Source organism: Mytilus galloprovincialis, chromosome 2 (genome assembly GCF_965363235.1).
Source record: "Mytilus galloprovincialis chromosome 2, xbMytGall1.hap1.1, whole genome shotgun sequence".
In the NCBI taxonomy this organism is placed as follows: Eukaryota; Metazoa; Mollusca; class Bivalvia; order Mytilida; family Mytilidae; genus Mytilus; species Mytilus galloprovincialis.
The window spans coordinates 84,994,480-85,021,059 of record NC_134839.1 but is presented as its reverse complement, the minus strand read 5'-3'; the positions used below and the strand labels follow the sequence as shown (position 1 = coordinate 85,021,059).

The 26,580-nt window shown below is 31.5% G+C and overlaps 1 protein-coding gene across 2 annotated transcripts in view; it reads left to right on the top strand.

Moving 5' to 3' along the window:
• Positions 1–24,935, top strand: part of LOC143064667 (uncharacterized) — a 35,896-nt gene extending 10,961 nt beyond the window's left edge. For both annotated transcript variants that reach the window (XM_076237659.1, XM_076237658.1), the window contains 9 exons: positions 7,040–7,243; positions 9,147–9,356; positions 11,559–11,726; positions 12,214–12,774; positions 13,664–13,833; positions 14,396–14,543; positions 16,253–16,389; positions 17,989–18,121; positions 18,757–24,935. In XM_076237659.1, coding sequence (XP_076093774.1) covers positions 7,040–7,243; positions 9,147–9,356; positions 11,559–11,726; positions 12,214–12,774; positions 13,664–13,833; positions 14,396–14,543; positions 16,253–16,389; positions 17,989–18,121; positions 18,757–20,234 — 3,209 coding nt within the window. In that variant the 3' untranslated portion in view covers positions 20,235–24,935. The remainder of the gene's footprint in view (positions 1–7,039; positions 7,244–9,146; positions 9,357–11,558; positions 11,727–12,213; positions 12,775–13,663; positions 13,834–14,395; positions 14,544–16,252; positions 16,390–17,988; positions 18,122–18,756) is intronic.
• The last annotated feature ends 1,645 nt before the right edge of the window (positions 24,936–26,580 follow it).

The following is a 26,580-nucleotide window of genomic DNA, read 5'->3' as shown; positions in this document are numbered from 1 at the left end:
TGGTATTTGAGCAAGTGTAAAATCATTTGTTCACCGGACTAATGCTGTACCAGCCAGAAACTAAAAAATTTATGTCACTACAGAGACAAAAGTCAATTATTTCCGTCAGTTCTACAGGTTTAAAGAAAGTAAGACAACATTAAAACATGAGGGAAAATACAAAAACTATGACATCTTGTGTTTTAGAAATTGAAATTTAAGTTAAGTTAAGTTATTTAATATTATATAAATCAACCATAGTTGCATGGGATTCGAACCGTTGCCCTGTTTGATTGCATTGATATCAGCATCGTAAGCGAGTGCCTTATCCCCACTGCTACCGGGGTTAACATTAACAAGTGGCAAATCAAGTCATTTAAACTGTACTTTGAAAATGATTGAAATATATGAAAAAAAATCATTAAATTTTGATAAAACTTAATAAGGGGGTGGGGTTCTCAACACTTGCAGGTGCGGGTAGCTCACAGCTTGATGATAGAAGGAAAAATAAATGTGTTTTTTAAATCACAAGTCTACTACCAATAATTTTGCACACTTTTTAGAATGTTGTAAATTTTTCATTTTTGTACCTTTTCGCATGGACTGGCTCATATACAAAATACAATGCAATATTTACTTTAATAAATTAAAGCAATCTTAACCATTCAGTGATTACAAGCACTTTGATTACCATTTTAGGGTTATGCCCCTTTTCAAGTGGAAAAATTGAAGAATTTTTTAGTTTCTGTTCTCTTAACTTAAGTTTGTCTCAACCAAATTTAATTAAATGTGTATATAATGCTTATTACCTCTAAACTCAGTTTAAGTTCAATTTTTGGCAGCTTCACTTTTACAGTTCTTGAGTTTTATAATGCTATATGCTAGCGGGGGCATCATCTGTGTCATTTTGGACACATTCCCCATTTATTTTTTTAGAAGTTACTATTAATTGATATTTAACCATGACTGTGTGACATTTTATATTTCAATATTTTATGCTGTATTTAAATGAGTAGTTATTGTTGCAAACTCCATTAGAAATTTGAATTGAGATCATTTTTGGGAAAAGGGAAAGGGGGAAGTGAAAAAAAAAATTGGGGTGGGGGTCAATTTTTTTTCTTATTTCAGATTTCAGAATTTAATAAGAAAATTTCTTTTAATACTTTTTCTTTGAGAGGATTAATATTCAACAGCATAATTAGTAAATTGCTCAAAATCAAAAAAAAAAATTTAAAGTTCATTAGACCACATTCATTCTGAGTCAGAAACCTATGCTGTGTCAACTACTTAATCACAATCCAAATTCAGAGCTGTATCCAGCTTGAATGTTGTGTCCATACTTGCCCCAACCGTTCAGGGTTTGACCTCTTCGGTCATATAAAGCTGCGCCCTGCGGAGTATCTGGTTATTATATTCACATCATTTGAACTCTTATCAAAGTGGTGGATAGTTGTCTTATGTCTGAAGATACTAATCAATTCAGGAGTATCAAAATATTGTGATGGCTGCTTAGTGCAGGGTTAGGAATTTTATTTTTTGCAAGGAGAGAGGAAGAGGTCTACAGGCTTAATTTGGGAAAAGTAATTATCATTTTTTTTTTATTTGATATACAAAGTTATCCTGGCATCACAGACAAAATAATAATTACCGGTAGCCTTGATTTGACTTAAAAAGCTGCATACTTGAAAATGAATAATTTGTCTTCTGAGAGAAATTTTATTGCAAAAAGATGAGAAAAAAAATCATAATGGCATACTTTTGCTATGTGAACAGTTGTGGCCTTTAGGAGAATTTATATTATTTTTTGTCTTATGCAATGCATACTTTTATGACATTAAACAGTGAAGAACTTAAAGGTTTACGGCTATTGAATTTTCTGTAGTTCATCTGAGAAATGGACTTGAAAGAATTTCATGTGGTTTTTTGTTGTAATCTCCGCTGTTCTATTTGTAGCAAATTGTCATACTATGTAGTCTATATGGCTAAGTATTCAGTAAAGTGCTGTTTCAATGGGTGTCCCAGAAAAATGCATTTTTTTCATATTTTAAATTATTTTGAGTTTTAATGCAGGTAGCTAAACAATTCACTGCATGATGAAGAGATAATATAAACATTCTCATATGAAAAGTTTATTGTTGAATAAAGTATTTTATAAATGAAGTGTTGAATTCCCTATTTTTTGCATGCTTATTTTGTGACATGGTCGAATGACCCAAAATCAAAATTGTTTTATTAACCTTTTTGTATGAATGGCAACTAGGTAAAAAGGATTTTCAGGTAAAACAATAGGGTTGGCAAGGTTAAGGACACTAAAACATGAAAAATCATCGAAAAATAAGGATTAAAAACAATTTTAAATGGTCATGTTGTTGAACTAACATTTTCTGTCTTCTTCCTATGTGAAAATGAAATATATAAGTTATGTAACAATAGAGGGCAATTAAATGCACAAAATATCTTGAGGCTTGAGCTTATTAACTAAAATGTGATAATTCATCATGAAGTTACAGCAGAAAGTTTTATTTTTTTCAGGAATTGTCATTAAAGTTTACTCTTGAAAAATCTGTCCAACCGTTACGGGCGAAAATTTCAATTTTCATTTGCAAGTTGTCAACTCAGTTTACGTTTTTTTTAATGTTTATGACAACAAATTTTACGACAATCGCGATGTGCATACGGTATTGCTGTCAACTGTTCCTTTTTACTTGAGGTCAACGACATTGAAGGGGTGAACACTCTTTCTGTCCAACCAAGAGATGGAAGTTACATCCAACATTTGTCCAAAAAAATGTTACGTCCAACATCCAAGATATTCTCTAAAATGGCTACCACAAGTCACAGAATCAATTTCGCTTCTACTTTGACAATTAGTTAACCTTAAATACTACCATATAAATGAAAAATAAAGAGGTTTTAAACTGTTGACAGTCTAAATTTGACATAATTTTGAAAATTAGGACGTAACAAGAGTCCATTAATTTTCTGTTGGACGAACCGTAGGACAAAATCTTCTAATGTCGGACGTAACAGCTTTTTAAAAGTAAAAAGAACCTTGTTAACAACTAACATGTCCACATAAACTAAAAAATAGTTCTCAGACCCTTCCTAGTCTCTTCTTAAGAGGTGCCCATTTTTAAATTCCCATTAGGATCAGTAAATTAATGAATTCTGTCCTATGTTTGTCCGACAGGGAATATAATCTGTCCTATGTTTGTCCTACAGTTTTTTATGGTTTTGTTTTATCCATTTATTTAATAATGAACCATTTTACCTCTTGCTGAGGAACACCAGCTGTAGATATTAGTATAAACAGCATAGTTTTGATTTTGTTTTTGACTTTCAATGATGCAAATGGAACAAATTCTCATCCAAAAATGTCCCCGTTTGTCCGACATATTTTAAGATTTTTCCAACTTATAAGTTAGTTTTTGAAAAATTTAACAAAATGATATACTTTAATTGAAGATCTTATGAACTGTCAGAGAAAAATTGATATATTTATTAACTAGGCCTTCATATAAAAGGAAAATATTCAATTTTTCAATGTCCTGTTACGTCCAACATAACCTCTGTCCAACATGCTATTTAGGTCTAATTTTATGTTTTCTGACTAAATAACTATCTTTTTACATGTAAAACCCTAAACTAGAATCATTCTCCTTTCAGAAAATCATGTTATTAAGATTGAAACAGCTACTTTTAAAATCATACATGTTGTCACACACTAACAACACTATACTGAATACTTAGCCATATATCATTGAGGATATTGAGAAAACAACAACAAAAATCCAAGTTTAGAATATTTTTCCAGATGTGACAAGTCTAAATTTGCTAATTTTACAATTTTCTTATTTAAAAAAGAGTTGATTTAAGATTTGAGTTACAAATTAGCTACAATGCAACATGTATAGATTCTATGTTACATTGGGATTGGCAGTCTATTTCCTTCTAGCTTCAGATTTCTCTGATGAAACAAAATAATCATGGCAGTCCTTATTATCTTGAATTATATAATGATGTAATATGAGCAATATCTTTTTCATAAAAATCGCATGCCAGGTTGTAGATGAGAGATATATATTCACTGTTGTTGAATAAATTGGAACAGAATCAGTCTATTATATAATTTACATGTGTCAGAAATAATTACATCCCCTTTCAGTGAAATTAATTTGTCACAACATATAGGAGGACACTACAATCATGAGGACGCAACTTAGATTCTCTATCTGCCAAAATTCTAAAATCTCATGCAGCTAAAATAATTAACCTAAAACCTGAATTTTCTACTTACAAAACATATTTTTTCCCCCACTTTTTAAATTTGTACTCAACTATTATTCAACAGGAAATCCCCTTTGTAACCCTACATTGATTGCATAATGATTTGACTATTATGTAATTTTACTTTGCCAGGTTTAAGATAATTTTATCTGCTATTTCTTCTCATTAAATCCTTGGCTGGTGAGTGAAATGTTAGACAAAAATGACCTTTCAAGTTGTGACTGATTTGTATCTTTAATAGTATTCATTTACAGCTATAGTTCATAAACACAACAGTTACATTTAACATACTGTATCAGATTCTACAGAAATTATAGGAACTTTATAGATGTAGAGACAGCCATAAGATATTGTTTGAAGTATGTGCAGTCACAAGATTATATTGGGGTCCTCAATGCCCCAGTGGTCTGAGTAGTCAAAGTACTGTATCTCTAGCCTGCTAAAACTGAGGTTGTGAGTTCCAACACAGCATGTGCCAGGTGCACTTGACTCCAATCTTAATAGAATAGAATTGTTAATTTCCTACCAAAGGTCATTGGTACTCTACAGGCACTACAGGTCCCTCCACCAATAAATCACCACAAAATAGCACAATAGTACTGAAAGTGAAGTTAAACATCTATCAATCAATCAATCAATCAATGATAAGATACATGTTGTCTAGGCAGTCATAAGATTGTACCTTTAACAACAGTGACAACCTTGTATTATGTAGAGGAAGCTTATATTAAGTTTATATGCTGCAGAGGAAGTCATAAGATTGTATTATAATAGAAAGTCATAAGCACATATGATTCAGACTGATTGTTAGAGAATGCTCTGATGTCTTACAGCGGAGACTTGCTTCAAATGGTTGTGGCACCAGAATTGCTCTGATGTCTGACAGCCTTTTTGGAGACTTGCTACAAATGGTTGTGGCACCAGAATTGCTCTGATATCTAACCTAGACTTTGAGCTGCAAGTTTCTAGCTTATAAGAGGAATGAAAGATATCAGAGGGACAATCAAACTCACAAATCGAAAATAAACTGACAACGTCATGGCTAAAAATGAAAAAGACAAACAGACAAACAATATTACACATGACACAACATAGAAAACTAAAGAATAAGCAACACGGACTTGTAATAGATTTATCTTCATCAAATAGTCTTATGTTTACACAGGCATGGATATAACCAGAGGCGGACTTAGAGAGTTTACGGGGGCCCCCTTTTCTGGAAAAAAATGGTTGATTATATAGGTAATCACTGATGCATGACTGGATTGGGTCCCCTTTTAAGCAGTCAGTGCCCCGGCCTCCCCCCTTTATGAAAAATTCTTTAAATGTAGTCTATGATAGAGTCATAATGTTGATGTTCCAACATCTGGAGACTCTTTATTTGTGACTATTATGTCCAATTATATAGTACAAATATCTTCAGTGTAATGCCATTTGAACTGAAATTAGCTAACAATGAGTTTTATTTTTTTTGGTAGAAATAAGTTTGATTAACTTCTCCATTCTTCAATAGTGGTTTTTTTTTAATTTAAATTTTGCTACATGTCACCAAACAATAACTTTCTTTACAAAAATTTAAAAAAAACATCAGTAATGATACCCCCCCCTTTTCAAACATTCATTTGTAAAATAAATTGGTGCAATAAATTACGTGCAAAATTTGAACAATAACAACTGTTAGCAAACATGGTGAATTAGTTTTATAAATAGTCTTACATAGGACAGGAGTTATTGGGAGGTATTGTCAGCTAATCTAGCTGTACAGTATACTGTGCATGAATCATGCTTTAGAAGTTTGTTAAAAATCCATATCAGTCTGGTATGTACTACAATCAATACTATTGAACACTATAGTCTGAGTCATCATGTCAACAAACTGAATTATATAATAAATGTATACACTTATTTCCACATAGTATGTGGGGAATATAAAGTTGGGAATACCACTTTTTAGATAAGGTTAATAGATGATTTTAAAAAATGCACTTCCACAAACCTATGTCAATGCATCTTATTATAACAAATAATAGTCAGTTCTTTAGTAAAAAAGGCATTATATTTTTATGAAAAAGGCTTTATTGGGTTTAGTACTAAAGCCCCCTGACAAAGATAAAATATTCAGATGGCATATATCATGTAAATACATATCTGGAAATAAGGATAAAGAGCACATTTGTTTTGGTAATATGCAAAGATTTGTTTTAGTTAACTACTTAGTTTTAAATAGATTGAAGAAATAGAACATATCAAAGAGAAGTTATATTGTCTATATTGTCCTTTCTTTGTTACTTTGTTTTATAATCAGAGTTATACATTCACTCATAACATTTTCAGGGGGTATAACAGCTTGCATCAAAATAAGGTCACAATGACCCACAATTTTTAAATTGAGTAAAATATAAGTATTTTACACCTTGTTAATTTTGTCTTAGCACCATGATGTCAAAAAAGCAATACCTAATTAAAGTGTGCTGTTTCTTAAGCTTTGTTAACAATATACTAGTTTGTGATTTGATAGATCAGTGTTTGGGGAACTTCTAGTATAGGTCAGTGATATTTGTTATGCAATTGTATAAGCATTTGGACCCACCCCCTCAGTCATTGACTTTGAAGCTTTTGCCTGTTACATGTTTGAAAATTGCAATTTTGATTTCAACATTTGCATATATGCTATCAAAATTACAAAAAAGCAAGACGTATATCTGTTTTTGATATTTATTTTATATTTGATCGCTGATAGAAAAGTATTGCATAAGTTTATTTTATATTACAGGATGTTTGAATGTGGGATCACATGATATCTGTGCACGGTCAGACTGTATTGAACGCATAGATGGCACCACTAGTCACAATTTTTGTTGTTGTTACACTGATCTCTGTAACCAGAACTTTACCAAGGTTACTGGTGTTGAGTACAAACAGATAACAGCCAAGAAAAAAGTGGAGTCCTGGGACAATAGTCAAAAGAAACTCACAAGTATATACTGCATTAGTATATTAGAATAATGATATGTTTTTACTTAAAATTTTAAAGGGACTTTAGCTTTCAAATTCATGTTCATTGATTTGACTCAAATTCTCATTTTTATACGCCCGTCGTCTTTTCGACAGGACGTATTATGGTATACCGTTGTCCGTCCGTCTGTCCGTCCGTCCGTCGTCCACACTTCGGACAATAACTCAAAAACACTTTCACCAATTTCCATGAAACTTAAGTGAATTGTTTATATCTATTGACGTAAGCTCCCTTTCGTTTTTTTTTAATTTCAGATTTTAAGTTTTGGATTTATGGGGCTTTATTAATAAAAAAGGGGGGATTTTCAACACTTCGGACAATAACTCAAAAAGTCTTTCACCAATGTCCATGAAACTTTGGTGAATTGTTTATATCTATTGATGTAAGCTCCCTTTCAATTTTTATAAATTTCAGATTTTAAGTTTTGGATTTATGGGGCTTTATTCATAAAAAAAGGGGGATTTTCAACACTTCGGACAATAACTCAAAAAGGCTTTCACCAATGTCCATGAAACTTTGGTGAATTGTTTATATCTATTGATGTAAGCTCCCTTTCAATTTTTATAAATTTCAGATTTTAAGTTTTGGATTTATGGGGCTTTATTCATAAAAAAAAGGGAGATTTTCAACACTTCGGACAATAACTCAAAAAGGCTTTCACCAATGTCCATGAAACTTTGGTGAATTGTTTATATCTATTGATGTAAGCTCCCTTTCAATTTTTATAAATTTCAGATTTTACATTTCCGTGTTATGAATTTTTATGCTTAAAAAAGGGGGGACTTTCCAATTTTGGGACAATAACTAACACTTTCACAAAATTTTATGCAACTTTGATAAATTGTTTATATCTATTGACATAAGCTCCCTTTCCATTTTTATAAATTTTAGATTTTACGTTTTCTTAAGTAATGAATTTTTATACTTAAAAAAGGGGGATTTTATGAAACTTTGGTGAATATATTAATGTAACATCCCTTTTGATTTGTATATATATTTCTAGTTGATCATATAAATTCATTTAAAGCATAAAAGACAAGTTAAAAGAGCAACGGGCGTATCATGCGCTAAAGCGCAGCCCTTTATTGATTTATATCTAAACATATATTGAAACGTCTATCCAAATTATAAAAAAGTCTAAACTAAACAATTTACTATGCATGTAGGCAATAATTTGTATCAGCATTTCATGTGTATTTTAGTCTAGACCTCCAAAGACTGCCAACTAAACAAATTATTATTTTAGGATTTCACTTTCATTAATGATTGAAAAAAAACAAATAAAAAATCATATTTTGATTTTGTTCATATCTTGTAGCTAATGCCCATTTACTGATATACTTTTACTGATCAAATACTTATGCTATATCTAGAAAACAAAATATGCCTTGATAATTTGGTTGGCTGGCAGGATTTTCATGTATCTTTTTTAATAAAGTATTCTCTTAAAGGATGATTTTGACATTTTTTACCCAATTTGTAACTTAAGTCAAAGTAAATTATGTCGAATGACAAACACCAAATGATGGCAGTCACTGTCTTGGTGGATCGGATAAATAATTTTATGGTAAAAGGATTCAACATCTTAATGTCTTGCATTCCTGCATAAAATTCATCAAAGACAAAGATACTATCAAATTTAAAACTTGATAGTTGTTTCCCATAATAGATTTGATAAATCAATTGAATATAATCAGCATTAAACCTAAGTGATTTAGACCTAACTGAAAACAAACTTTTCCACCAACAAGAACCTAACAAGCTAATTTTCAGACAGAGGCCAGTAGGTAGTTTCCTAATAGTAACATAAAGGGAAAGCTTTAATTTCCTAACAAAATTCTGAGGTGCAAGTTTCTCATTTCAGAAAATGCTTATAGTTTACAAACCAAATGTGGTTACCATGACAATAGTAGACAGGAATCTAATGGCAGCATGGACTATGAAGTTGACCAGTTGCCAGGAACATTATTAAAGGATGGTTCAACAGTTCTGTGCCCTGGTGATGATTATTGTTTTACAGTATGGCAAGTCCTAAATAGAGAGAACGATACAGAAATCCGCATTATAAAACAGGGTAAATTTTGACATAACAAACTTTGGGCTGCTGATATGGGAAGCTATGAGGTAATCTTTGTCTCTACATCATCAAGTCCCTCTTTTTATCCTTTTCTTATCATTTCTTAAACTTTTGAAACACTTTGACAAAAACAATTTAGAGGATATGATTAGAAAAACAAACCCCAAGTTGATACGACTTGAGAAATTCACTTTCTCGATGTCCAGCTTGGATATTATAAAACAATAAGGTCAGAAAAATGGAAATCATTATGCTAAAAAATGTCAATTCCTGTCAAACGTCATAAGGTTAACAGTACACTGCTACAGTGGGTTACAAAACCAAACACAGAAGCTGTCAGACAATGACTGTATTGTTGGTCCTACATGTTCTGCAACATCACCTGTTAGTGCTAAGAAATCTTCACATAGGCAGTCTGGTATAGACCCATCATGGAAAAAGACTTCTCCTTGGGTTTTATACACAGATAATATGAGGATTATATGAATTTACAATGGAGAAAGAAAGATTCTTCTATATCTAGCCAAAATATTAACAAACAAAGGGGTAACTTCTATGAGCATGATGAGGACATCATTACAAGAGAAAACATCAAAAGCATAATATAAGAAAAAACACATAACAAATCAATTACAAACAAACCGCGCGCTGACACAAAGTTACCGGTACTGAGAATTGTTGAAAATTACGCGCTTACCACAGCACTATCCAAAAATTCTGGGGGAAACACTGGATTTTGGGGATTTGATATTTACCCATCTAAGAACCATAATTGTTTTATTATGCCAAATTAACAGGGGAAGCATTTTCAAAAATGCTATGCGAGAACATTATTTTGTGTCTTAAAATATCTGGTACATGATAAGATAAGATAAGATAAGATAACTTTATTAGCACTAACGCAGTGACAATAAATGGTTATGGAAACAAATTTAAAGATAAACTACAATAACATATATAAAATGAAGGAGTGACAGTGGATAATTATGAGAGGAATATGTAAAAATAAAAGAGAGGCATATACATTATTACAGAAATCAAGTACCTTTTAATAATGAGTTTCTCACCAACAAGCATTCATTCAAATAGTTGACAACAATTTTTAATATAGTTTGGGAATTACTCTTTAGAATTGATATAAGCAAGTTATATGATAAAGAAGGTAATTTGTTGTTCAATAGAACATTATTTAATTTTTTAATGAGGTTATCTCTCGCATAGTTATAGGAGGAACATTTTAAAAGAAAGTGTAGTTCATCTTCAATGTCTCCATTGTTGCAGCAAAGACATACCCTACTCTTCTTTGGTATTTTTAGATATCACCCTCTTTCAATAGATAAAGTATGAGCACTTAACCTTAATCTACATAATGTTGATCTATCACATTTGGATGTACTCCTTCTTTAAAATATTTATTGCCCTGAAAAGAACCATGGTTTTCTAATGTGGCTGTTGCCATTTTATTTGAATGGAAACAAAGAAGCTCAAAAGGTTTTTGAATATATAGTATACTTATTGACTGGATATGAGTGGAACAGTACGTTTATTGTCCTGAGGAGCAACTATTGTCCTGAGCCTAGTCGAGGGCAATAGTTGTATCCGAGGGACAATAAACTTACTCTTCAGTGAATATCCAGTCAGTAAGCGTTTTATTATATCGAAAAAGACCACAGACAATAAATGACGGTGATAAATCAACTATCGTAATATTAAAAAGAAGAAACCTGAAACCATAACATTTACATAGATATGTTTAAATGCTAAGGCTACGTTTTGCACTGACGTCAACCCTATACTAGATACAATAGGTAAAACACGACGTCGTTACATCCGCGTTAATTTCAAAATCCTCCAATCACGTAGCTGCACTTAAATTCCGCAAAATATAATGATGTTTGAAGTCACATAGTTTCACCCAGGTCCAATAGTTGGAAATTTTTGATTGGTCCAATAGTTCAAAGCTTGTAATTTGCAAAATAGTGAAAATATTGTGTACTTATTTTATATACATGTATGGAAAATGATAACTGAAGTATAATAAATGGTACATATTCTCTGCTGGGGGTAGATTTTTGGCCATTTATTATAATGAAAATTAAATGAATTATTCCATGTCACATGATAACATGACATCCAATAGAATTTTTTATTATATATATGTAAGGTAAATTGATCACAGATCTAGATGTTATTTTGTAGGATGTTGGCAAAAATCTGATGACAAGTATTGTACAGTAGGTCCATGTGTTGCCAACAGACGTTCTACCAAAGCTAAATATTGCTGTTGTTATGGTAACTTATGTAATACAAACATGTCAGATATATATGACCCTTCCCAGCATACAACAGAAGATCCTCAATATTCTGGTAAGACATTTTCAGATTTTTAAATATTAGCACAGAGAGTGATAATAAACAATTGAGATCTCTAAAAGTTTTATATACAACAACTTATTCCACTCATGACAAAAATCTTTGAAACATTTGATGAAAACAACTACATATAGAACTATATCAAGCTTTCTGCTGACATAATATAGCCTTTAGATCACATAAATGATTCATAAGATAATTTGGTGCTCACGTGTATTTAGGGTGCAAACAAGGAATTTGATTTAAAAAATGGTCCTATTGTTAATGAAATATCTATTACATTGTAACATAGTAAAAATAATGAATCTAAAAGCATCCATACTTCATCATAATATTTGTTCACTAGTCTGCAAATAATGATTTAAAAAATATATAATGATAGTGAAATATACAAAGTAAAAAGCATTATTTCAGGAAAATGAGAAAAAATATTAAGAGAAGCTTAATTAAAACTATGATATTTTTTTTATATCTTTGGCAGGTGCTAAACATTTGGCAGAAGAATACAGCCAGTACAAGGAGAAGACAATTATTATTTCCCTTGTTTCTGTTGTTTCAGTGGCATTAATTATAATGGGCGTCTACTTATTATATAGACTTTGTTTAGTCTCTAAAAAAGCATCAAATGATTCACTCCACCTAGTGGAAGCCCCGCCTCCAAGAGGTATGGAACTAGAAGGTGTTGAATTAGAAAAACAGGTTTGTCGTGGAAGAAATAGTGAGGTTTGGCAAGGAACAATGGGAACTTTGAATGTTGCAATAAAAATGTTTCAATCAAATCATAGACAGTTATACTTAAACGAAAAATATATATACTCACTTCCTTTCATGGAACATGAAAATTTGTTGAAATTCTATGGCTGTGAAGAAAGATTAACTATGGAAGGCTATAAACAGTACTGGGTAGTTCTGTCATATTGTCCAGTTGGGAACTTACACTGCTATTTGAAGAACAACACAGTTGATTGGTCAACTTTTTGTAGAATGGCTTTAACTATTGTGAAGGGACTTTCTCATCTTCACACACAGATAGAAAAAGGAGGTAAAACATTTAATTTGCAGTCATTGTCAACTTTTATGTCTCTTTGAAATTTTAAAGTTGAAATCTAATTTTTCTTTAGAAAAAAATTACAACTGGATTATTAGAAAAAAGAATGTACCAAATGTCAACTTATTTGATCAGATTATATTGAAAAATACATTGTTTTGATTTCAGCAGTATACAAAAGGAGTTATTTTCATTGTTGTTTGTATATAAAAAGTGTAGCATTTAAAGTTTAAAAGCAGATTTTTTTTGAAACATTTTTTTAGTTGCATGCTGTTTGCCATTAAATATTGGGAAGATATACTATAACAAATGGTTTCAGAAACAAAAATAGTCACTTTATTCTGAAAAGACAACTATCTTATTGAGTGTGGAGTATATGTTATGTACAAATTGTACTGTTATACTAATTATAATTTGTACAGTGTTTTATGAACTGATTAATACAAATGGATGATGCAAGCACAGTCTTTTGTTTCAAATATTTCTTTTATTTTTAAAATTTTATATTTCCAAGACTACATGATACAGTCTAATACTGAGCATTCATACCAAAACCATAATACACAAAGAACACAAAAAGACTTTTTATGGATATGATTTTGGTATAAGGAGAAAAATAAAATTAGAATTTAAACCATTCAGGAGTCCTTATTTTCAGTTTAAGGACAAGGAGAATACCAAGAAACATAGATTTGAAGTGTAAACATTTGAATTTAAGACATTTAACTGATACATTTTAGAAGATAAACTTTTACCACCTGGTGCAAAAAGGTATGTGTAAAAAAAACTTAAAACTAGTACAAAACCCTCTACAAGTTTTAATTTGTACAAATTTACATCTTGTCCACAACATATATAAAACTGACTTGATTTGTGTTTTCAGATCAGTTTAAGCCTACAATAGCTCACAGGGATATAAATACAAGGAATATTCTAGTAAATCCAGACAACACATGTATAATAGGAGATCTAGGGTTTTCCATAGCCACTGTTGGCTCTAAACTTATGAAAAATGGACATTATGAAAGTGCTGAACAGGCTTCTTTGCAAGATGTAAGTATTTTTTTTCAGACCAAATCAACTATATTTTATCTGCTTTATAGATATTACTAGTATATGTTCAGAAAAATATCCATTGAAGAATGGCTTTTTTCAATATTTTTTTTTTTTAGCAAAATAAACATCCTATTAATATTTCCACCACTTTTTAAAAGTAATTCCAAAATTTTTTGGTGGATATCAAAATTGAGAATGGAAATGGGGAATGTGTCAAAGTGACAAAAACCTGACCAAAGAGCAGAAAAAAGGACTACCAATAGGTCTTCAATACAGCGAGAAAATCCAGCACTCGAAGGGGTGCTTCAGCTGGCTCCTAAACAAAAATGTGTTCTAGTTCAGGGTTTAGTATCATACACCATAAAATATATGAGAAGAACATTATCAGTATCATGCCATCAACTGGTTTTAGAACAAATGTGTTTATTTTTTATGCAAAAACCCTTAAAGCCAAAATATGCAATCTTGAATGACCTGACAACAGTATATCCTGTTTTAACAATTTATCCTGTATTCCCAGTTTTGATTACAATATATATATTTATATGATTTTTTGAAGGTTGGTACTCTTCGATACATGGCTCCAGAACTACTGGATGGTGCTGCTAACCTACGAGAATCGGAAACTTCTTTGAAGCAAATAGATATTTATGCCTTAGGACTTGTGATATGGGAGATTGCTACAAGATGTACTTGTTTATATAATGGTAAAGTTTGCATTTTATTTTTATGTAAAAAAACAGGCGATATCAGATAACAAACAACTATATTTTGACTAAGATTTTCTACAACATTTAACTAAGATTTTGGAAAATATTCATGACATTGATTTCATTATTTGAAATTTCTATTTTTTCTTCTGCTAAATGGGTGGATTCAGGCAAAGACCATGGCATTGTTCCAGTATTTATTAAAAAAGCATAAAAGATATCAAGAAACTTTTCACCTCACACAGCTTTTTGAATTGTTAGAGTAGTGCCCTGCTTAAAGATTATTGTTGGTCATCTAAACGAGATTGATTTTCTTGCTTGAGCCGTTACAGTGAAAGTGAGAAAAGCAATCGAGTTGAGATGACCATTGATAATCTGTTTATCACTCATTTACCTATGGCAACGTTGTTAATTTTGTTGTATTAGCAAGTGTGCCCTTAGTTTCTAGCGATTATTTTTCACATCACTCTACTGTGCTAAGAACCCAGGGCTGAGAAGGGAAATAATCAGTCAATAGGTCAGAGTAAAAATTTTTTAAATAGCAAATAATTGTCGAGCCTTCGACTTTAGTCGAAAAAGCGAGACTAAGCGATCCTACATTCCGTCGGCGTCCACAAATATTCACTCTGTGGTTAAAGTTTTTGAAATTTTAATAACTTTCTTAAACTATACTGAATTTCTACCAAACTTGGACAGAAGCTTGTTTATGATCATAAGAAAGTATCTAGAAGTAAATTTTGTAAAAATAAAATTCCATTTTTTCCGTATTTTACTTATAAATGGACTTTGTTTTTCTGCAAGGAAACATTACATTCACTCTGTGGTTAAAGTTTTTAAAATTTTAATAACTTTCATAAACTATCCTTGATTTGTACCAAACTTGGACAGAAGCTTGTTTATAATCATAAGATAGTATCAAGAAGAAAATTTTGTAAAAATAAATTTCCACTTTTCCGTATTTTACTTATAAATGGACTTAGTTTTTCTGCGAGGAAACATTACATTCACTCTGTGGTTAAAGTTTTTAAAATTTTAATAACTTTCATAAACTATCCTTGATTTGTACCAAACTTGGACAGAAGCTTGTTTATAATCATAAGATAGTATCAAGAAGAAAATTTTGTAAAAATAAATTTCCACTTTTCCGTATTTTACTTATAAATGGATTTAGTTTTTTTGCCAGAAACAAAACATTCACTCTGTGGTTTAAGTTTTTAAAATTTTTATAATGTTCTTAAACTATCCTGGATTTCTACCAAACTTAGACAGAAGCTTGTTTCTGATCATAAGATATTATTCAGAAGTAAATTTTGTAAAAAAAAAATTCACTTTTTCCGTATTTTACTTATCAATGGACTTAGTTTTTCTTCCAGTTAACATTACATACAGTCTGCAGTTAAAGTTTATACAACATTTATTAGATTCATAAACTATCCTGGATTTTTTACCAAACTTCTTTCAATCAAAAGACAGTATCGAGAGGGAAATTTTTATTGATGTTTTTCCTCATTTTTTGAGTCTGCGATTAACAGCAAAAGTAGGCGAGACACTGGGTTCCGCGGAACCCTTACAAATTTTTACCTTTAGTCCTTGTTCAGAGCCTAAGAAATAAGACTCAGACATAATAGTTTACAGACGGCCATATTGTCATTGAAATTTGAGATGCTTTCTGTATGCAAAAATTAAATGAGTTTGTTTGATTTTAGGTGTACCAGTGCCTGACTATACCTTACCATACCAGAAGGAAGCTGGACTACATCCAACATTTGAAGAAATGCAAATTCTGGTGTCCCGTAATAAAGTTAGACCAAAGTTTTCTGAAGTATGGAAAGATTATAATCAGGTAATTGTTTTTTATGTAAAAGCAAACATGTCCCTTAGAACAAAAAGGTTGGCAAGACTATTTATAAGGCATTCCTGTGTATGTAAAATATCCTAAAAGACACAGAAGAGCTATAGCTTATGTCTAGTCTTCATTTAACTTAAAAAAACATGAATGATGATACATCCATGCATGCCTTTGTTAGTCTTGTATTATTTTAACTGTTAGTTTCTTGTGTACAATTTGGAGTTTAGTATGGCGTTCATTATCACTGAACTAGTATATATTTGTTTAGGGGCCAGCTGAAGGACGCCTCCAGGTGCAGGAATTTCTCATTGCATTGAATACCTGTTGGTGTCCTTCTGCTGTTGTCTGCTCTATGGTTGGGTTGTTGTCTCTTTGGCACATTCCCCATTTCCATTCTCAATTTTATGACCCTTTTGATAAAAATATAAAAATCACAGCAAGAAAAAAGATATCATTTTACCACATATCTATATAAAACCTATGTTAAATATGGTGAAAAAATGCTGCTGAGTATCATTTGAATTGTATTTAAAAAATACATACTTTCCTTTTTATACGACCTGTGGTTGTATATTGGTATCACATCGTCGTCGTCGTTCAGAAGACAGTTGGTTTCCGGATTTAACTTTAGTATAAGTAAATAGAAATCTATGAAATTTAAACACAAGGTTTATAACTACAAAAGGAAGGTTGGGATTGATTATGGGGGTTATGGTCCAAACAGTTTAGGAATTAGGGCCGAAAAGAGGCTTGAATAAGCATTTTTCCAGTTTCCAGACAATAACTTGTGTTTAAATGTATGGATCTCTCTGAAATTATACCACACGTTTCAGGGATGGTTAGGATTGGCTTTATGGTGTTATGACTGAAACCGTTTAGAGTTGGGGGCAAAAAAGCAGAAAAAAACTAGGGTTATAAAAAAGAAGATGTGGTATGATTGCCAATGAGACAACTATCCACAAAAGACCTGTCTGGTTAATGGACAATTAAAACAATTTTAAATCTGTGTAAGGGAGGTTATCCAAACATTGATTACCTCTCTTGCACTGCTTTTAAATTATGTATATAACAGAAATGATGTATTGTCTTGAGATGATTAGCTGTCAATTTACTTTATGAATTACTAATAAATTTATGCTGATTTAGGAATACATTGTATTAATTTTCTTTTTTAAATCTTTTATGATGTATTTGAATGGGTAATTGTGATTGCAAAGCACTTTATTTACCTTACTTAGCTATCTGCAAGCTGTAACAAGTACATCTGATGACAAGTTAACCTTAAGGTTAATGATAGAAAAATATTTGCTTAACCCCAAGTTACAAATATTTTTAAAATGCAGGCTTACTATAACCTAAAAGACAAACCAAAAATTTTAGTTTATGCCCAATCCTGAATTAACTTACACAAAATGAATCATGATAAATCCATGAACTCACCAAAAGACAATAACCCTAAAATACATATTATTCAGAGTCGGAGCAATAATTATTTTCTTTCCATCCCAAATGCTATATGCTTAGCAGAAAAGCAGTAAATAACAATATTTTGTCTCTTATGATACAACTTTTTCAAAAAAATGAACATTTCAGGCTGTGCGGGCATTAAAAGATACAATGGAAGATTGCTGGGACCATGATGCTGAAGCTAGACTGACATCTATGTGTGTTGAAGAAAGAATGTTAGATATGATGACCCTTTGGGTGCAAGAGTCTAAGAATAAAGGTAAACACTATGGGTGGAAAGGATACAATATAAAAAAGAAGATGTGGTATGAATGCCAATGAGACAACTCGCCACAATAGACCAAATGACACAGAAATTAATGACTATAGGTCACTGTATGGTTTTTAACAATGACCAAAGCCCTTACCACATAGTCAGCTATAAAAGGCCCCAACATGACAAATGTAAAACTATTCAAACGAGAAAACTAATGACCTAATTTATGTACAAAAAAAAAACAAAAAACAAATATGTAACACATCAAAAAACGACAACCACTGAAATACATGCTCCTGACTTAGTACAGACACATCCATACAGAATGAGGCGGTGTTAAACATGTTAGCAGGATCCTAACCCTCCCCTAACCTTGGACAGTGGTGTAACAGTACAACATAAGAACAAACTATAAAAATCCGTTGAAAAAGGCTTAACTCATCAGATGGATACAAATAGAAATACTACACAGGTTGGACATAGCCAGTACTTGTATATCCCAATAGCAAAAAGACAGTAGGTACAGATCTGAGGGTTGATACTATAAAGTATGGATGTGAGCCAAGTATGTAAATTGATGCAGGTGAACCTCAAGTTTCATGAGGGAAAGTTCTTAAATTGTTTTTTTCTATTTTTAGCACCAACTCCTCTGACAACCACCAGTAATATGTTCAGTACTACTATGGAGGGTATAGAGGGGCCATCTGTCTCAACAGGACCCTCTTCATTACGACCAGAGATCTCAGAACTAAATGACAGCAGTACAGGTCATCTTATAATTAGTTCTCCACCAAATACTAATGTCAGTCGTGACATTGATAACTCATTTCCTCGTAGAGGAATGAGTGTATCAAATTCTACTGTTGAAACTTTTATACCTTCAACCCCTTCAGAAGGGGAAACATTCCAGAAAAATTTTAATGTAATGCTAGAGAAGAATAACCGTGTCCTTCAACCCCACCAAGGTCATAATCCAACTGTGGAAAGAAATACACACAAACGTAGTGATGAAGAACTTGCCATCTCTGGTAATACATTGATATATGGAAATGAACTGCATAATATGAATAATAATTTATCTCTAAATGACAGTCAGTTGGATAATGTCAATGAAAATCTAGATACTTCTTTAGTTCAAAGTGATGTGTTAAATATGAATACACGGCATGTTCATGCACCGATTCCATATCTGCAGAACCAAGTTCACAGAACAGGTATGGGAACAAGACCCAAAAATGCTAATATAATAAACGCTGGAAATAAAACCGAGGCTAAAAAAACTTTTTTGGAAAAATTATTTGGACAGAGAGGATTTAATCCTTTAGGTTTTTTCCACTTGGGTTCAAAACCCTGGGGAAAATCAAACGTTAATGGGAATGTGCAATCTGTAAATGCTGAAAATGCTGAAAGTGACAGTGGTGTTCAGTTAAATGAAAGGATAAGTGCTTCACATCAACCCAGTATAAATCCAGGTCTAAGACCAAACAAAAACAGTGCTAACATATATAATCAAACACCATCAAACCATGATCAACAAAACAGACACAAAGATTTAGTTGTCAGTATACAGAATGGAAGGCCAGTCCATAGACCTTCAAATATTAATGTTTCCAATCCAATTGGGACAGACACTTCAGAAGACTCAACAGAACCAGATGATAGAGTTTTGCCAGATCTCTCTGATGAAATTGGAATTGCTCGTATGGAGTTGTTCCAGCCACAGAAGTTCAAACTTGTGATAAAAGATAAAGAAAGTGATGAAAAGTACTCAAAAAGTACTTCAGATATATCTCCTTACAAAGACGAGAATGGAGTATTGAAACTTCATCGACCTGATTCACTCAAATTAAAAGGACACAACTACAAAGTCAACTCTAGTCAAACATATCCACAGAACAATATACAAGACAGGAAATTTAAAATAAAGCGCCGTGTGAAAACACCTGTGAAGGTCAAACATGGACGCTTTTCATTGTATGATGATCGGTTAATGAGTCAGTATTGTAATGAAGATGATGATGAGAATTATTGTATGAAACAGACAAGTGCTAGTTTGTATCAAATCAAAAAGTGCTGTGATGACAATTCTGTCAAAATTAGTCACTGTAATTGTTAAAGTTCCCCTTCTCTAGATGATAATCACAGATCTGAACTTGTATTATGTGTAGGGATTTCATTCAAGTAAACGTACTTGTACCTAACTGCACTTTGTTTTGTGTTTGAATTGTTATGTAAATTTTTCATTTCACAGGCAAGGGTTTATTCAGTTGAAACCCTGTTTCTTGTACTTTTATTAACTAATTACAGATTATACATGAATATTCTTCCAGACATTGCCAGAGGCATTAATTAAGTCATTTGAATTATCAATTAAAACCAATAGGCAGTACTTTTTTTTTGCATACTAAATTTTACAAAGGTATATTAAGGAAGTCTTTTAGATCATTAGTTCAAACCAATAGGCAGTGCTATTTTATGCATGCCAAATATTCCCTTGCTTGTAGTATCAATGGTATGCAGTTCGACCCAACAAGAATTATAATTTTGTAGATTTTTACCATAATCTTTCATAAAAGTTTCTATAAGTATCACTTTGTCTGTCAACAAATTTTGTAAATGCAAAAGTTCTAAAAGTATAGGTAGGACATCGATGAAATTTTGCACATTTTTGTAAACAATATGTAGATGTCTTAAGTTATCTGTCATATAATTATAGATTATCCTTGATCATCTCAACGAGATTGATTTTCTCGCTTGAGCCGGGACAGCAAAAGCGAGAAAGGCAATCGATTTGAGATGAGCAATGATCATGATGATAATCTGTTTATTGCTATTTTACCTATGACGACAATGTCAATTTCATGTCAATTTCGTTAGCAACGCCACGTGCCTGCTTAGTTTCTAGCGATAATTTTCCATCTCAAGCGAGTAGAATGATATGAAAAATTATCACAAAAAAAGATCAAAGGAAAAATGCACAAAATAGCGATAAAGTACATTTATAAGCATTAAGTGCTTGGATTTCAAAGAAAATATTATATAAATCGAATTAATTCCTGTTGTCAAAAGCAATTAAATGTCTGACATTTTTTTATTTCTAAAATGACTGCCATAGTAATTAAATATTCATAGTGCTAAGATTTCAATAAATTTTTATTTATATCAAGGTAAAATATGATATGAACTGACTTCTGGTGTTAAAAATTATCTATCTATTCTAATTTTTGAAATACAATGTATCTTAGTCCCCATTTTCCACACAGCATGATTAATGCATCATGTATATTAAAACTCATTTTTATTAACAAGTAAATTTCAAGTTTTGCTTTTAATTTGAAATCCATGAAAATTATACCCAAGTAACATGTTTTGTTTTATTTACATCAGTATTAATTATTTGTTTCTGTGACTCAGAAAACAATGTGGAAGTAGGGCCCTTGCTGACATGTCAATTTGCTGGTATATTCTGCTTTGTACTATATCAGCCTGCTGAGTCATATTTATATGAATTAAGCATGCATCATCTTAACAATGGTCTTTAATCTTTCTCCTAAAAGCTGTATGCTTAGCAAAAAGCAGCAAATATCAATTATAAACTCTGGTTGCCTTTCTGTGAGTTGACCTAAGCCTCCATGTGATCATGCTAACATTTGACTACTGAGCTTTAGATGCAGAATACATACATCAAATTGTAATAATTGGTCATCACTTTCATTAAACATTAGAATTCAACCAAGTTACTTTATATTTAGTGTATCAACTGAAATTTACTATATTTCTTTAGATTTAAGAAACTAATATACTATTTTGTATCAGGCAGTTCAATTTTTTTCTATTTCCATTAAATTATGTAGACATTGTAAGAAGGGGACTACAGGTTGTGATAATTATTTGTATTCTGATTACCAGTGCTAAGTGTTGCAGTGTTGCTTATGTTTTAGTACCAAGTGGTCATGTATGTGCAAATCATTTCCAAATTTATAATTTCTTTTCAATGCATTATTATTGGTTGAGTATCATTGTATGAAAACTCATATAATGAATGATTGTAATTGAAATATACCAGAAATTTATATGGGCAAATTCTTTGGTTCAAAGACAACTATAATGTATTTTAATATAAGTAACTAATTTTATTAAGCACTGGTACAATTTCCGACACTAATAAATGATGGCAGTTTGTGTTGAAGTTTTCACAAGAAGTGGTAAGAAGTAAATATTTACTGTTTAATTTTAGTAATATTTTGTTGTGGATATAAATTCTGGAATAAATTTATCTGACTTTATTTCCAATATATGTCTAACCATCTTTGAATTTTATGCTGAGATTATTTTAATGTTAAACATGTTAAAGTGGTTAAAAGTTCATATTTTCTTCTCAATCTTGCTTTACATATTAACAGCAAACCATTAAATTATTCTTTGTAGGAAGGGGGAATAACTCATATCAAATTTAGACTGCCTTTTAAAACAATTTAATAGAAAATCTGTACCATGTGAATGAAGTCTTATACATGTTATGGTAGCCCTTCTTATAATGATTTGATGTCAATAGACAAATTTTGTCACTGCTTATTTAATAACCTGAGTCTATAACTAGAACAATTATGTTCATATTTTTTTTAAAAACACCTGGTCCTTAAAACAGCTGTTTGGTAATTCTTTGTAGGATAAAACTCTGCTAATTTTAGAAAATGAAAAAAAAAATCGATATTTTTTAACAGTGATTATATACTCTATATGGAACATTTATTCACCTATCAGAATGTGAGCTTATGTATACTTACTAACTTTAATAATAATGTATCTACACATCTTTCTTATCATATGAGCTGAGAACAACAGTACAAATTCTGTATACGGTACCTGTTCATTTTGATTTTACTGTCATTCAAGAGAATATGGTTCTTTTTTGAAGCAAAATGGTTCAATTTTTAACTGTTTTAAAAACAGTTTTAAAATATTGCAAAATACAAAAATATGTGTGCATTGCAGAAAATGTAAAGTTTATTTATAAGAAGATTTTAAACTGACAAAAGTGCTTGTCACAGGCAGTAGATTTTTGATTGTCACTAAATTTGTTCAAATAACTTATATTTTGTTGATAATATACATTTATAGTGATGAATGTATATGTTATTTATAACAGTGCCATACAATTAGTATTGTGTTTGTTTTGTTTTTATTATGTTTCATTATTTTAGAATGTAATTGTACTTTTTCAGCTCATCTGGCCCAAAGGGTCAGTGTAGTCTATTGCAATTAGTCTGTGTCTAACCTTACTTTGTTAATTATAATTGTATGATATAATAATCATGATTTTAATTGGAAAGATATATTTTTCTTGAAAAATCTTCACTTTATTAGGCCTGAATACATAACATTTGTGAGCATCAAAATCAAAACGTATCTCCACATAATTTGCAGATAAATAAGCTGCCCACCTAATTTCTATAGAAAATAACAACCAGTTGAATTTAATGAATATCTCAAAAACAAACTTTTGTGATACCACTTAACACTTGCCTGTATAGACACAAAGATTGCTTGACTTTAAAGCTGAACATTTGCAATGTTGAATCAATTGTTTTAAAAACTGTCTAAAGTCATCAATAAAAGTCCTTTATGTGTACTATTTTAAGGTTACCAATAAATTATTTCCTACATTTGTAAGTAACAGAGCAAAAGTTTGGCATATTAGAATGTTCTTCTGATTATTAAGCAGCAGGTCTGACAAAGGTCTGAATGGAAAGTCTCACACCTTTATTCAGGAGATAGATATTGAAAGATTTTCTGTCAGTAGCACACAATCCTTTTTTGGTAACATTTAACTTATTTTACCAAAATTACATCATATCAACTCTGCTATCTCACCCAGTCTTACTGATTCAAAGATTTTCAAATTAAAAGAGAAAATTAATAAGAATATTGAACAAGATTTCAAGCCTATGGATTTTGTAAAGCATTTTCATTCATATACAATATATGAAAGGTCACAGTCCCCATAGAAATAAAGATATCTTTTTGAAATGTGTGATAATGAAACTGGTATTGTGTAATATTACAGTATATGTATGTATTATTGTCTCTATACAGTTCTATCCTTACTTTCTCCTTACATTGGGGTTTTACAACATGATTTACCTTATTTGTGGTACAAATACTGCCTACCATATTAAATGTCTTTCAGGAGACACACCTGTTTACTTATATTTATTCTGCTTAACAGAAGTTTCCCTGTCGACTGTGGTATAAACTGTTGAAACAGATATTTTATTTCCCCTTATCCTGTAAGAAACTAATTCTGTAATATTTGTTCCAGTGGAAGTAGTATACAGAATATTTCATCTATTTGAACCAAACTTACACTACGAAGGAACTTCTTTTTCATGACAACCCCTTGTAAATGTGGGTCAGTCTTCAAACTGTTTTTGAAATTTATAATAACCATCAGAAGAGAATTACTCATTTGATTTTCAGTGTCAAACATCTAGCTTAAGATAACTTATAAGTTACGTTACATCTTGAATCACATGTTAAAAGAATAATTATCTACAATTAAAAATTATTATCATTCAATTTATTTATTTATTTTTTTTTTTTGGGGGGGGGGGGGGGGGGTTGATAGGAGTTGGCATTTCACTGTGCCCTTGTTTTCTACATAACATATAAGGTTGTAAATAATATTATGTATAGGAATTTCAAACTCCTAAGTATTGTTTATTATTATCACATGTGCCATGTTGTTGTGAACAAAATGTTTGTTACTTATTAGCTATGCTGCAAGCTATTTTATGCATTAAAGTAGTTAAAACTCTGGTTTAATATATATATAAGACCCATGTTCCCACAACAGTCAGATGGCTTTGCTGGGGTCTACTCAAAAATAGATGTGGTGTACTTCTTTAACATGTGCGTCATGACATATGTGCTATCCTCACTAAACAAAACAACAATTATTACACATTCTACATAAGTACATTGTACAATCATGTACAATGGACAAAACACTAAAATGACCAGATAGCAAAGATTTTTTTTATGCACCTCCCCAACAGAGGGGGCATTAAGTTTTACCATGTCTGCCTGTACGTACCACTGTATATGCGTATGTACGTCATAAAGTTGGTTTCTGTTATCTAACTCCTCAACAAAATGTTATGAAACTAATACACAATTTTTTTTGAAGTTTGAATTTTGGTGGTGTCACTTGTACCCTTCTAGAGTTATGCCCCTTTACAAATGAAAAAATTGCTATATTTTTGGTTTCAGGTCTCTAACTTAAGTTTGCCTCAACCAAATGTAAGGAAACTTATACACAACATGCACAATGCTAAATACCACAAAATAAAGATCAAGTTTGAATTATGGTGGCATCTCTTTTTCCAATCTATTGTTAAGCCCCTTTACAAATGGAAAATTGCTGATTTTTTTCATTTCCATTCTCATATATATAAAAAAGATGTGGTAGGATTGCCCATGAGACAACTTTCCACAAGAGACCAAATCAAACAGAAATTAACAACTATAGGTCACTGTATGATCGTCAACAATGAGCAAAGCCCATACCGCATAGTCATAATTTTATTGTCCCCTAAGGACTGTCTGCCTCTTGATATCAATGGGGTCTCAACATGGGATTTTGGGTACACATGTGCAGCTGGGATTTAAAAAAAAACACCCCCAATTCATATATTGTAGTCTTGTGAAATCCTGACACATAAACATATTTCATAGCAAAATCACAACCCATTCATATATTCCAGTTATCGCATATTCAATTTTTTATACGGCCCCAAAAAAATTTTGGGTTCGTATAATGGTATGATGTCGTCGTCTGCGTCGTCGTTGTCTGAAGACACTTTGGTTTCCGGATAATAACTTTAGTTTAAGTGAATAGATCTTAATGAAATTTTTTCAGAAGGTTCAATACCACAAAAGGAAGGTTGGGATTTATTTTGGGGATGATGGTCCGAACCGTTTAGGAATTAGGGGCCCAAAAGGGGCCAAAACAAGCATTTTTCTAGTTTCAGGATAATAACTTGTTTACCAGTATTTCAATTGCTCTGAAAGTATACTGCAATGTTTAAAATCACAAGTAGAAGGTTTTGATTCATTTAAGGGGTTATGGGGCCAAAGTTTAGGAATTAAGGGCCAAAAAGGGGCCAAAACAAGCATTTTTCTAGTTTCCAGACAATAACTTGTGTGTAATTGCATGGATCTCTCTGAAATTGTACCACAATGTACCATATAACAAAGGGGAGGCTGGGATTAAGTTTTGGGTTAATTGCCCAAAATATGTAGGAATTAAGGGCCAAAAAGAAGCATGTTTCTAGTTTCCAAACAATCATGACAATAACTTGTGTTTAAGTGTATGGATCTCTCTGAAATCGTACTACAAGGTTCAATATTACAAAGGAAAGCATGGGATTGAGTTTAAGGGTTATTGCTCCAAGGGGGGG